Source organism: Benincasa hispida, chromosome 1, assembly GCF_027475165.1.
Source record: "Benincasa hispida cultivar pf3 chromosome 1, pf3_genome.v1.1, whole genome shotgun sequence".
Classification (NCBI taxonomy): domain Eukaryota; kingdom Viridiplantae; phylum Streptophyta; class Magnoliopsida; order Cucurbitales; family Cucurbitaceae; genus Benincasa; species Benincasa hispida.
The window spans coordinates 47559552-47571879 of NC_143478.1; the positions used below are offsets into that span (position 1 = coordinate 47559552).

The following is a 12328-nucleotide window of genomic DNA, read 5'->3' on the forward strand; positions in this document are numbered from 1 at the left end:
AACAAAGGAAGAGATTTGGAGGTGAAAATAGTATTTATAGACCTAATTTTGAGAAATAAAAACTATAAACCAAATGTATACAAAACGATGCCAAAATAAATCAAAATCTCCTTCTATAAATCTATTATAAATTTCAAATTTCTAAATCTTTTATCATATTAAATCCAAAAAATTCTAGCCTCTAATCAATTAAATTCAAATTAACTAACAAATCTTTTCAATTATCTCAATTTTACTCCAAATTTAAAAAATTAAAGGGACATTAAAATCCCATTAATTTGAGAAAATTGACTTAAATTTACCTGAAGCTCGGGATGTTACAACCTCTTATGTCTAAAATTCTGTGACTAACTCTGCGAAGACCACCTTCGAAAACCATCTCTAGCGATCACCTTCATGTACAACCGCACTGGACTACTACCTTATGTCGCCAACTTCGATGATCAGCTCTAGTGACCAACTCTAACCATTAACTCTGTCGATTATCCAAAATGTCTAACTTGAACAACCAACTTAGTCGATCATATACTAAAAAAGTTGAAAAAATCCATGGCCGATGAAAGTGTTTTAGATACATAAAATTGAAATTAGCAGTTAATAATATTTAATAATCGTTTTATATTGTAATTTAACATTAATACAAAAGCTTTGAGTATCTAGACTATGGATACCACTATGATTACATCTTCTGACGCTCTCAAGTTCCTTGTTTAACACCTAAGGATTCTACTGACAAGTCTAACTCAGGGCATGGTGCTGCTTTTATATTACTTATTAGAGATAATAGACTTCTAGATATCTCCACGACGATGATATGATATTGTCAATACTACAAAACAGAGCGTTAATGTCGGTTTAAAATTGACATTATAGGGGTACAATATCGGTTGAAAACCGATATTGAAGGTCGTGTTATAAAAGGTCTTTAATGTTTTAAACCAATATAATATCTGGCCGAAATTTTAGTGTCAATATTCTTCAATGTGGATTGAATACACATCTTCAATGTCAGTCGAAACCCAACATTATACACCATTTTCTATGTCAGTTTTTTACCAATTTTTTCAATAATTGTTCAATATATTTTTTAATGCCTCATTTTTAAAATTCACAATCAATGTTTAATGTCGATCAAAGAGTTAAAAACCAACAGTAACAAAAAATACATAACTATTTTCTGCTTAAGCACGTGCAAATCAATAATATATTTTTTTAAACAATCATATTTCTCTTACATGTACATATGTAAAATAAAATCTTAATTGCTTTTATACATTATGATTTCAACAAACACAATAATTAACTACCTTATTGGAAGAAGGAAATAAAATTAGATAACAAAGGAAATAAAACACGTCCACAGATTGTTGTATCAGTTTGACCAAACAATCATAACAGCCACTAACAAAGTTGAGTTCCATACATTTGCCAGAAAGGAACGTAATAAAGAATTGAAAAATGCATCATAGTTATACTTCATAGTTGATCCATTTCTCATGTACTTTCAAACCGAAAGATCCTAAAAATATTCGCAACAAGAAAATGAACATAAGATTTTGTGAATTATCTTAAAAGTAAACCTTCTATGCATGAAATTTAGGATTAGTTGTTTAAGCTACAAAGCTCAGTGTGTTCTGACTAACAAAACATGAATTGAGAAAAGAAGAAAACAAAATCACTATATAAATCGAACAAAAACTTACTCAAGTTTTGTAAATGTTCGCACGCAGAGCATTTAAGAGATATCCTATAGGGTAACTAATGAATAAACACTTCCAACCGAAAAATACCTTTGATTATAACAAGGAAATCATTTATCTTTCTCTATGCCTAATTGCAAAAGTTTTCACAATAATTGAAGCAAGCGATTGAAAGTAAAATCACTAGTTGGGTCAACTATGAAACTGACCTTCCAATTATGAAACTCACCCTCCATACATGACATCACTATACAACAAAATCAAAATTTGTTTACTTCGACACATGTTAAAAAAAATGCACTTCCAATACAACATTCAAATAACAATCTTCTTTCCATAAAACTACTAGAGTTTCCAAAACACTATAATATTCAAACCAACTGTGTAGTAATTTGAGCACAAATTGACTAAAACTTATATGAATACAAATTGTAATATATCAGCACAAATTGGAGAGTCATAACATTTCTAAGTAAAGAAACCTTAGCCAAAAGAATAAAATGTGATCACACTCAAATTTCACTAAAACCAAACAAAACTATAGTGTACCAATTTCACCTGCAATTCCATTGGGGGGTGGAAAAGTATATTTTGTAACAGGATGGAAGTCTGGAACCTCCATCTAAATTCTATCAATTTATTGACCCCTCACACCAAAATCTAGAATGCATGAACCATATACACACTTATTTATAGGTAACTACCTCAAAAGTTTTCAATTCCAAGATTTTAAAGCATTATCTTACCCTGCGAAATCACTTGTAGTGTGTTGTGCATGTAAAATTGTGAAATCTATGTGTAATAATGTGTTCATAAAAGACTTAATCCATTGATTGAATCTATATTCCATTCAGACTAAATAGAAGACTTAATCCAAAAGAGAAACAAAGTTCTTGTAGATTCTAACATCCAAATTTCAAAGTCAGAACAAAACATAGAAAGAGATGGATCATCCACTCAGATTGACAAACCCAAGCTAGGAAGCTCGGGTTCATGTAGTCTATTTGCATTGCAATAGAAATGAATTTTAGAAACCTAGTTTTTGAAATCTATGTTTAGGTATGTGTTCATAAAAGTTAGCTTGCAGTGCATGATGTAAATTTTATAAGCTTGAGTTTATGCAACCAATGGTCTAGCAAACTTGCAACTTAACATAAGCAATGTCTATTTTATAAGAAGAATCAAATTTGTCATATGCCTAAAACATTTAAATGCAATGTCTATAAAATGATAAAGGAGGTTATCTTTTCAACAAAATGCATAGTTATATCCACGTTCGTGCATCATAGAACATATGGTCTCTAGAGACTAGATCAGTAACATAAAAAGAAAAATTTAATCAATAGATTACCTTTAAAGTTTCTCAAGGTCTTGAGGATTTTTTTTATCCCAAGGTATAATTCCCATTCTTCATGACGATAGCGAGTCTGCTATTGATGTTCTCATTGGTCTTCTTCTTTTCAAGGTTTCACAATAAGAAAGAAAAATGTCAGAATACTCCATTACGGTCAGATCTAAATGGCGAGATTTGGCGAGATCCATTGAGATGCTGCTGTGCATCGAGGGCGAGATTTGGTTCAGATCTGTACAGATCCGGTGAGACAAGCTACATTACGGTCAGATCTAACGAGATCAAGGTACGCTTTGGTCAAGTTTGACTAGATAGAGATGTGTTCAAGTCAGTCTTGCTAGAATGAGGGCATGGCGATCAGATTTGTAGTCGAGAGAAGTTTGAAACGGTGTCAACAATAGTCAAGAGAGGTCTGGAATGGCCGACGTAGACAATAGTGAGATCCACATGGTAGAGCGGAGTAGATTTAATGAAGGAACGAATTCGAGTAACGTACAAATTCGGGCACGATGAGATCCTCCGCCTTGTGCTTTTGCACCCTTAAATATGATGAATGCATGAATTCGGGTAACGTGAAGGAGGAAGAGTGAGAGAGAGGGGAAGGCGGGTTGTGTTGTGGGTAACGTGAGAGAGAGGGAGGAGGAGTGAGAGAGGAAAAAAGAAGAGGGAGGCTAGGATTTGTTTAACTTTTTCTTTTTGGTTTTCCTTTCTTTTCTTTGAAAAAATAAACCCAAATTTAAAAGAAATAAATTTGGGAGTGAAATGAAAACGGGGAAGGGAGGGAAATAAAAAATGAAGATAAAAAAATTGTTTGGGATTCAAAAGAGAAGATTACCTATAAAGGCGATTTAAAATAAAATTAAAGATCCACTTTGATCCACTTTTTTTTCTTTAAGAAACCGACATTGTACATCCGTTTTTAGTTTTTCTAACCTACATCAAAGCCTAGATTTTTTGTAGTGTGTCCAATTTTGTCATAAACTCTCATGTATGACTTTTCTTTTGGCTTCATCCAGAAGGTCTCATATCATTTGTTATGCTTGCCTTCCCTTGTATACCCACGATCATCTCCTTATCTAGCTAACGTGGAATTTTAACCACATTTCGAACATCAACATATATGCATAATAAACCCTATCCTACCTTAAGATATTAGTTGCCATAAAAAGCCCTAAACCCCTTGATGGTCTACTTTTTTTTTTTTTTTTTTTTTTTTTTTACATATTACACTCATATATTCATTAATGTGAAATTATTTGTAATTTTATTGTTTGATGGTCTATGTATTTTGTGTACCTCAAGAACAATAGTTACATGTCAAAACTTGTAAAATATATATATGTGAATGTTTTAAGTTGAGGTGTAATTAGTTCGCTAATATATTTAGATCTATATATATCATTTCCCCTAATAATTCATTCATATCATCCCAAATTTTAAGGATGGTGTGTATAAAATTTAAAATTTACTACCATTACATCCCTTCATAAATATAAAGATCCAAGGTACAACATACATATAGAACAGGAAAGCAACCATTTTTACCTAACAATTGCCCCCTTTTATTAAAGTTCAAATACATTCATAATTATACTTGACAACGTTACAGCATTCAAAGGACTTGGTTAATTAATTAGTTAATTGATAGCAAGGTAAGCATCAAGTCCCATGGAGAGCTTTGAAACAAAGTTCAGGTAAGCTACAGGGGGAGGGATGTTCTCATCAGCTTTCTCGAACTCGATCGACCAATTCACGGTGGTGCTACCGTTTTCTTCGTCGTCGGAGGCTTGGAACTTGGCCTTGAACAAGCTATATTGGTTCAGTATGTCTCCTTCAACAGCTTCATATGTGATTGACTTTTTTTCTTCATCCACATCTGCCACTTTTGCCTTCACTTTTGCAGGGCCAACTGCAGGCAATGTTGTACTCTTTTCAAAACTGATTGAAGTTAAAATTTGAAAACTAAGACATCCTTTCATAATCATTTGATTTTTTTTTTTAAAGAAATTATTATTGTTTTCTCACATTAATCTATCATCTTTTCATTTTTTTAATAAATTTTTTTGAATTCCTAGCGAATTTTTAGAACGCAGAGCATGTTCCTAAACATTATTTTCTTAAATCTTTTATTTATTTTGTTTTTTTTTCCCCAAAAGTTGACGATAGTAAAATACTTTTAAAAAATAGAGAGGAATTAAAACCTATAAATAGAAATAGTGTTTATAATAAGCTCAACTAATATATATATATTGAATCAGCCCCAAAATAGAATTTTTTTTTTTGAGAATTTGCTATGAAATCAAATATTTCTTAGAATAGATGACGACCATAGTAAAAAAAAATGATAACAAATTAAAAATTATGGCCACCTTTGGTAACGATTTGGTTTTTGAGTTTTTGTTTTTTAAAATTAAGTCTATAGACACTACTTCCACATCTAAATTTCTTTCTTTATTATCTACCTATAACCCATGATTTAAAAAAAACAAGGCCAAATTTTGAAAATGAAAAAAATAGCTTTTAAAAATTTGTTTTTATTTTTGAATTTTATAGCTAAGAAATCAACTATTGTACTTAAGAAATATGTAAATCATGGTAAGAAATATGGAGGAAATAAACTTAATTTTCAAAAACCAAAAACAAAAAACGAAATGGTTAACAAATGAAGCCTAAATAATTATCAAACAAGTCTATAATTTTTAGGGTTTATTCAAGGGAATTCAAGCTACCCAAATCTATAATATATAAGCTCGAATTTAATGGTATATATATGTACTCATAGTACTAACATATATAGATAAAAAAAATCTAATAAGAAATAAGAACTCCGCAATACGGGATTCGAAACACTAACCTATTGGTCGAGAACATAAACCATATTAGTTTAATAAATTTAATGTAAAGTTTTAAAATGAAAAAAATTTGAATATGTTTACCAATGTCATATGACCACTGCATGAGAGAGCCAGAAGTAAAGTCATTTCCTTCAAGGAATTCACAGCTATGAAGGTTTTTGGGGAACATTTGAACCAAATGGTGCATATTGTTTCTAAAGAAACCATAGAATTTCTCAGCACAACATTTTATTTGAACATCAACAGAGAGTTGGGAAATCTGAGCCATTTTTTTTTCTTTATTTTATTTCTCTCTGCAAGAAACACAAAAGACTAAATAGAAAAAAGAAGAACTCAATAATATATTATGATTTTATGAGAACCCCAATTGAGGTTTTTATAGTGATTGTAATTATTATTATTCTTATTATTTTATTAATGCAGAGAATTTATCTTGCAACTTGATTTTGTGACCACTCCAAAAATTCTGGATCCTTTAGTATCTTCTTCTTTCTATTTTTTCTGTCTATAACCAAACAATTTGCAAATTCTCATATGCTTTATTCTGGATGTATACCAATCTTTATCTTCATTTTTTTTTCTTTCGAATTAGTTAACTATTTGAGTTAGTTTGAATTTAGTCATCATAATTAAGTTTTAAAATTGGACAATTAAGATCACGTTTAATAACCATTTTGTTTTTTTGATTTTGGTTTTTTAAAATTAAGCCTATTTCTCCATGTTTCTTATAATGATTTGCATCTTACTTAAGTATAATAGTTAAATTTTTAGCCAAATTTAAAAAACAAAAACAAAAAAAAAATAAAATGGTTACCAAATGGAGCCTTATCCCAAGTTCAGGCTGATAAAATATGCATTTTTGTGTTTTTTTAAATTATTTGAAAAGAATAAAAAAATTTGATTAATTAAGTTTCACTATTTTTTCATCATTATTAAAATTAAGTTTATAATTTTATTTCAAAATTATTTTAAATTAATTAATGAAAATTAATGCCAAAGACTGAAAGTGAGTATTTAGTGAATAATTGGAGTTAAGAGTACAAATATTCAAATATAGAAACCAAATTGAAATAAAATTCAAAATTTTAGGGTAAAATAGTAACATTTTAAATCCTAGAGAATAGATGAAAATCAAACTCAAAAGTTGAGAACTAAAGGTGTAACCTTTTGAAACCAAGGGACCAAAAATGCGGAAACAAAACTCAAAACTTAGAGACAAAAACTACATTTTTTGTTGTGAACTTGAGGAGTACAATAGAAATATGGAAATCAATAAAATATAATATTAAAATGAACATAATATAATAATATAATATAATATAATATAATAAATAAATATTAAATAAATAAAACAACAAAAGATGAATTTCTTCACTTTGTCTAATATTTTTGGATTAATCACCAATATGTGTGTGACTTCCAAAATCCACCAATTGCCACTATTTATAGACAATTTGCCAAGTAAAAAATGGATTGCATGGATACTAATAGTATGTAATATTGAGACACATGGACAATACGTGGGATAATGAATAAGTGACACATGATCAATAGACACTGACAATGAGCATCTATATTACACCTAATTTAACATATTTATAATACCTCCTTAGATGGTCATTATATATAAAATATGTCTCGTTAAAATTTTATTAGGAAAACCTCATTGGAAAAAAATTATAGTGAAGGAAAAAGAGTACATATTTCATATAATTTGATAGTCTTAAATGAATACATTTACTCCTCTCATGGAAAAATCACTTGAAATCTCTGAGTCGCGCGTATTTCAATGTTGTGCACCAATTTTTCAAAGGTTGCCGTTGGTAATGATTTTGTAAATAAGTATGTCAGGTTATCCTTTGAACAAATTTATTATACAGTGATATCACCATTTTGTTCATGATCATGAGTATAGAAAAGCTTTAGTGAAATATGCTTTGTTCTATCTTCTTTAATATATCCTCCTTTGATTTGGGTTATGCATGTTGTGTTGTCTTCGTATAATATCGTTGGAAGATTTTTACTAGAAGACAAACCACAAGTTCCACGAATGTGCTGAGTCATTGATCTTAGCAATACACATTCTCGACTAGCCTTGTGAATTACAAGAATTTCAGCATGATTTGAGGAAGTAATTGTTATGGTTTGTTTCACCGATCACCATGATATAGCAGTTCCTCCATATGTGAATAGATAACTTTTTTGAAATCTAGCTTCGTGTGGATTAGATAAATATCCAGAATCTGCATGGTCAACTATATCAAAAATTGATTTATTTGAATAAAACAAACTCATGTCGATCGTTCCTCGGAGATCACAGAGTATATGCTTAATTCCATTCTAATGTCTTTTTGTCGGAAAAGAACCATATCTTGCTAACAAATTTATTGAAAATGCATTATCTTGTCTTGCATTATAAGCAAGATACATAGTACACCAATGCACTAAGATATGATACTTTAGTAACAAGAAGCTCTTCATTACCATCTTCAGGTCGAAATATATCTTTCTTCACATATAGTGAATGAACTTCCATTGGAATGTTCAATGGATGTGCTTTGTCCATATAAAATCTTTTCCAAATTTTTCCTATATAAGTTGACTAATGAATATATATCCCATCTACTATATGCTCAATTTACAAGCCAAGGAAAAATTTTGTTTTTTTCGGAATCTTTCATCTCAAATTTTTTATTAATATATTATATTGCCTTTGAAAGCTCTTTAGGAGTTCTAATTATATTTAAATAATCAACATATATAGTTATAAAAGCAAATCCTGACTATGATTTCTTTATAAAAACACACAGATATATTCGATTATTTTGATATCTTTCTTTCAACAAATATCCACTCTGGCGATTGTATCACATTCGCCCTGATTGTTTCAATCCATATAATGACCTTTGTAACTTTATTGAATACAATTCCCAGGAATTTGATTTATATGTTTTAGGTACGTTAAATTATTTGGAATTCTCATATAAATATAATTATCAAGAGATCCATATAAATATATTGTGACTACATCTATAAGATGCATGTCCAGATTTTCATGCACAATCAGGCCAATTAAATATCTTTGTGTAATTGCATCTACTACTAGAGAATATGTCTCCTCATAATCAATATCAAGTCTTTGTGAAAAATATTTTGCAACTAGTCTTGCTTTATATCTTGTGACCTCACTATTTTCATTTCTTTTCCTCACAAATACCCATTTTTATCCCATAGGTTTCACACCTTCTGGTGTTCGGACTACTGGTCCAAAAACCTGACGTTTTGAAAGTGAGTTTAATTTTGCATCCATTACTTCTTTCAACTGAAGCCAATCTTTTCTATGTCAACATTCTTCAACAAACTTTGGTTCAGTATACTCATTTTTAGATATAGTATCAAGAGCAACATTATATGCAAAAATATCGTTAATAACTACATTAGTTTGATTCAATCTTTTTCCTGTCATGACATAGTTTATTGAAATCTCATTATTATCTTTAGGTTTTTCACCTTCCTTACTAGTCATGTCAAAGATTTTTTCATGGATATTTAAATCTTCAACCAAGTCTTTTTCATTATTATTTTTTTTTTGTTTTCGAAAATTTTTAATTTTGGAACCCACTAGTCTACCACACTTCTGAAGTGTTCCAGACTCGTTATGATAACTTGTTGTATTGGGATATCAATTTTCGATGGAACATTTGTAGTTAGTATATGTCATTTGGTTACTTTCTATGCATATATAAATGCATCTGGTAATGATTTGATATATTTTTCAAATGAATTATCTTCTGAACTGTAAGTTCATAATGATCTATACGGAGTTCTAAATGAGATAATAACAATGCATTTCATGTAATTTCTTTTTCCAACTTCTTAATTCCTCCACCTAATGTTGAAAAATTTGTCTCATTAAAATGATAATTACCAAATTGTGCAACAAAATACATCACCTGTCAGGGTTCAAGGTATTTAATAATTGATGGAGAATCATATCCAACATATATTCTTAACCTCCTTTGAGTACGTTGTAGTGGAGCAATTGTAACAGCACATCTAAAATTTCTCAGATGGAAAATATTTGGCTCATGACCATAAACTAATTGTAATGTGATGACGGGCAGAAATGCACATCATCTTAGGCCTTTTTTTAGAATTATGAGGATTGTTAAGTGAAATATGCGGCGAATATGTTAGGAATTCATGAGAAAATGAGTTTGCGTCGATCAACACTAAGAATCTTGGCTAACCCACTATTATGCGTTATTATGCGTTCAATTGTCTATCTTTGTAGCTAACGTAGGAAGCGGGCGCATACGCGGAAGCCGGGCTATCCCAAAGACGGGCGCATACGCGGAAATTGGGACCATAGTTGGATGTCCGCATGACACACGCGGGGGCAAGCCAAAACGAAAGTAAGACACTAGGATCAACGCATAAGAGCAACTCCTCTGTCGGGCACAAGCCAAATGAAGCAAGACAAGAGTTGAGTTGAATATGGAACGTAACCGAAGTTGGATGCCCGCATGGCACACGTGGGGGCAAGCCAAAAGGAAGAGTGTAACAAGATTCAACGCCGCATTCGAATAAGAAATTGCAGAGTTTTGATTTTTTTTTTGAACGAATGCATTCTCAATATCTGAACGAAAAGTTGCAGGGAATGAATAAAAAGTTTTTGAGCAAAGGCTTTCCGGATTTAAATTTAAGAAAAGATCTTTTTGAAGAAGCAGTCGAAGTGGAGGAGAGCATTGTGGCCATGGTCAGAGGTATGAGTAAATTATATTCTGAGAGGCTGATCATCGCAAAGGAAAGCCGGAAGGTGAGTTAAGAATTTCTTGAGTATAACGCATGCTTGAGGACAAGTATGATTCTAAGTTTGGGGGTGTGATGACGGACAGAAATGCACGTCATCTTAGACCTTTTTTTTTTAGAATTATGAGGATGGTTAAGTGAAATATGCGGCGAATATGTTAGGAATTCATGAGAAAATGAGTTTGCATCAATCAACACTAAGAATCTCGGCTAACCCACTATTATGTGTTATTATGCGTTCAAGTGTCCATCTTTGTAGCTAACGCAGGAAGCAGGTGCATACGCGGAAGCCAGGCTATCGCAAAGACGGCCGCATGCGGAGAATTTCTCTATCGCAAAGGCGAACGAATATGTTCGACGCATGGAATGAATATGTTCGACGCATGGATGTTACAGCCATCGATCGCATGCGTCAATCGCATAGGAGTTGCGGTCGTCAAGAGAATGCGGCCATAGCGTAGAAATTGCGGTCATTAAGCGAATGCGGTCATTGCAAGATTGTGACTACACGATGATAACTATAATAGCGGGATGAACATAATATTGGTGGAATGGAAACATTAACGTATATCTCAGGAGAATCAAAAGATGATATTGACATTTCACCTACCACGCCCTTAGCGGCAAAGATTTAGAAAAGAACCATTGCATCGCGAATGTTAGAATCAAAGCAGGTCCATTAATGCTGTCGGCGATCAACCTCTATAAATAGAAGCCGATGAGCAGAATTTCAAATCATCCAAGTTTCTACCTTCGGGTGGATCTTTGTGATCCAGACCAAAGCATTAGAAGAAAGCTTGAGAGTTCTTCATCTCCTTCATCCATTCTGAGTGACGACCGGAGCCTTCACCGGAGTTAGAGCTCGAGAAAGTCTGCTCCACTGCCCTTCCATGGCACCACCGGCAGCCTTGACACCCATCTGCTAGAAGCAAGACATTACTTCCAGCTGGTCCTTTCATTTTCTCTTCTTTCCTTATATTGTATTGTATTACATTTTGGTTAAGGACTTAATACATTTTGTGATCAATGCATTTCTATATTTTCCCTCGACTCCATCTCCATCTTCATTTACTTAGCATCTTTAATTTTCATTGCATCACTTAGTGAAACTGTTAGAGTATCGCATACTTAATCATGTAGATTAGGAATATGAAGCATGTAGCAAACCACCGGGAGGTATGTGTTGCTTGGGTGTCGTGAGAAAACCTTATTTGCTTAGTGTGAAGCTGTAGCAACTCCTGTCTATAAGCGGAAGCAATGTTTGTCTATGAGTAAAGTCAGCAACAACCAACTGCCCAGGAGGTCTTAGTTGGTCGCATTAAGCAATGTAAGCCAGTGTTCACTAGATATAGGAATAATCTTACGTCTGCTAGGTTATGCTATTGCCTTTTCTTATGAGTGCATCAATCATCATTTAGGAAAACTCCGAAGAGTAGTCTAAAAAACCAGATCTAAGACCTGTGAGAGCGGATTATACCGCATAAGCAAGAATGGGGAACTTAGAGATAAGCTCCGTTTGCTATTACACAACGTATGCACCTTACGGAGAGGATATTGCATGCGTCCAAAAAGTAGGATACGATGGTATGTGGTCATCTTGTTTATGTGTG

General features: G+C 32.2%; 1 protein-coding gene and 1 long non-coding RNA gene across 2 annotated transcripts; both read right to left on the bottom strand.

The window, feature by feature from the left end:
• Positions 1 to 1153: 1153 nt before the first annotated feature.
• On the bottom strand, positions 1154 to 3769 carry LOC150038500 (uncharacterized). Its single transcript, XR_016523650.1, has 2 exons — positions 3052 to 3769; positions 1154 to 1519 (listed from the first exon to the last, which is right to left on the bottom strand). It is a non-coding gene; the product is annotated as an uncharacterized LOC150038500 (long non-coding RNA).
• Positions 3770 to 4501: 732 nt separating this feature from the next.
• Positions 4502 to 6249, bottom strand: LOC120070285 (MLP-like protein 43). Its single transcript, XM_039022204.2, has 2 exons — positions 5988 to 6249; positions 4502 to 4960 (listed from the first exon to the last, which is right to left on the bottom strand). Exons 1-2 carry the CDS (start codon positions 6172 to 6174, stop codon positions 4689 to 4691), a joined length of 459 nt encoding a protein of 152 aa, XP_038878132.1. The 5' UTR covers positions 6175 to 6249; the 3' UTR covers positions 4502 to 4688.
• Between the last annotated feature and the right edge of the window lie 6079 nt (positions 6250 to 12328).

Coding starts and splice junctions, on each gene's coding strand:
- LOC120070285 (XM_039022204.2), bottom strand. CDS start 6,174: ATGGCTCAGATTTCCCAACTCTCTGTTGATGTTCAAATAAAATGTTGT. Junction 4,961..5,987: donor GCAGTGGTCATATGACATTG/GTAAACATATTC, acceptor CATTGCCTGCAG/TTGGCCCTGCAAAAGTGAAG.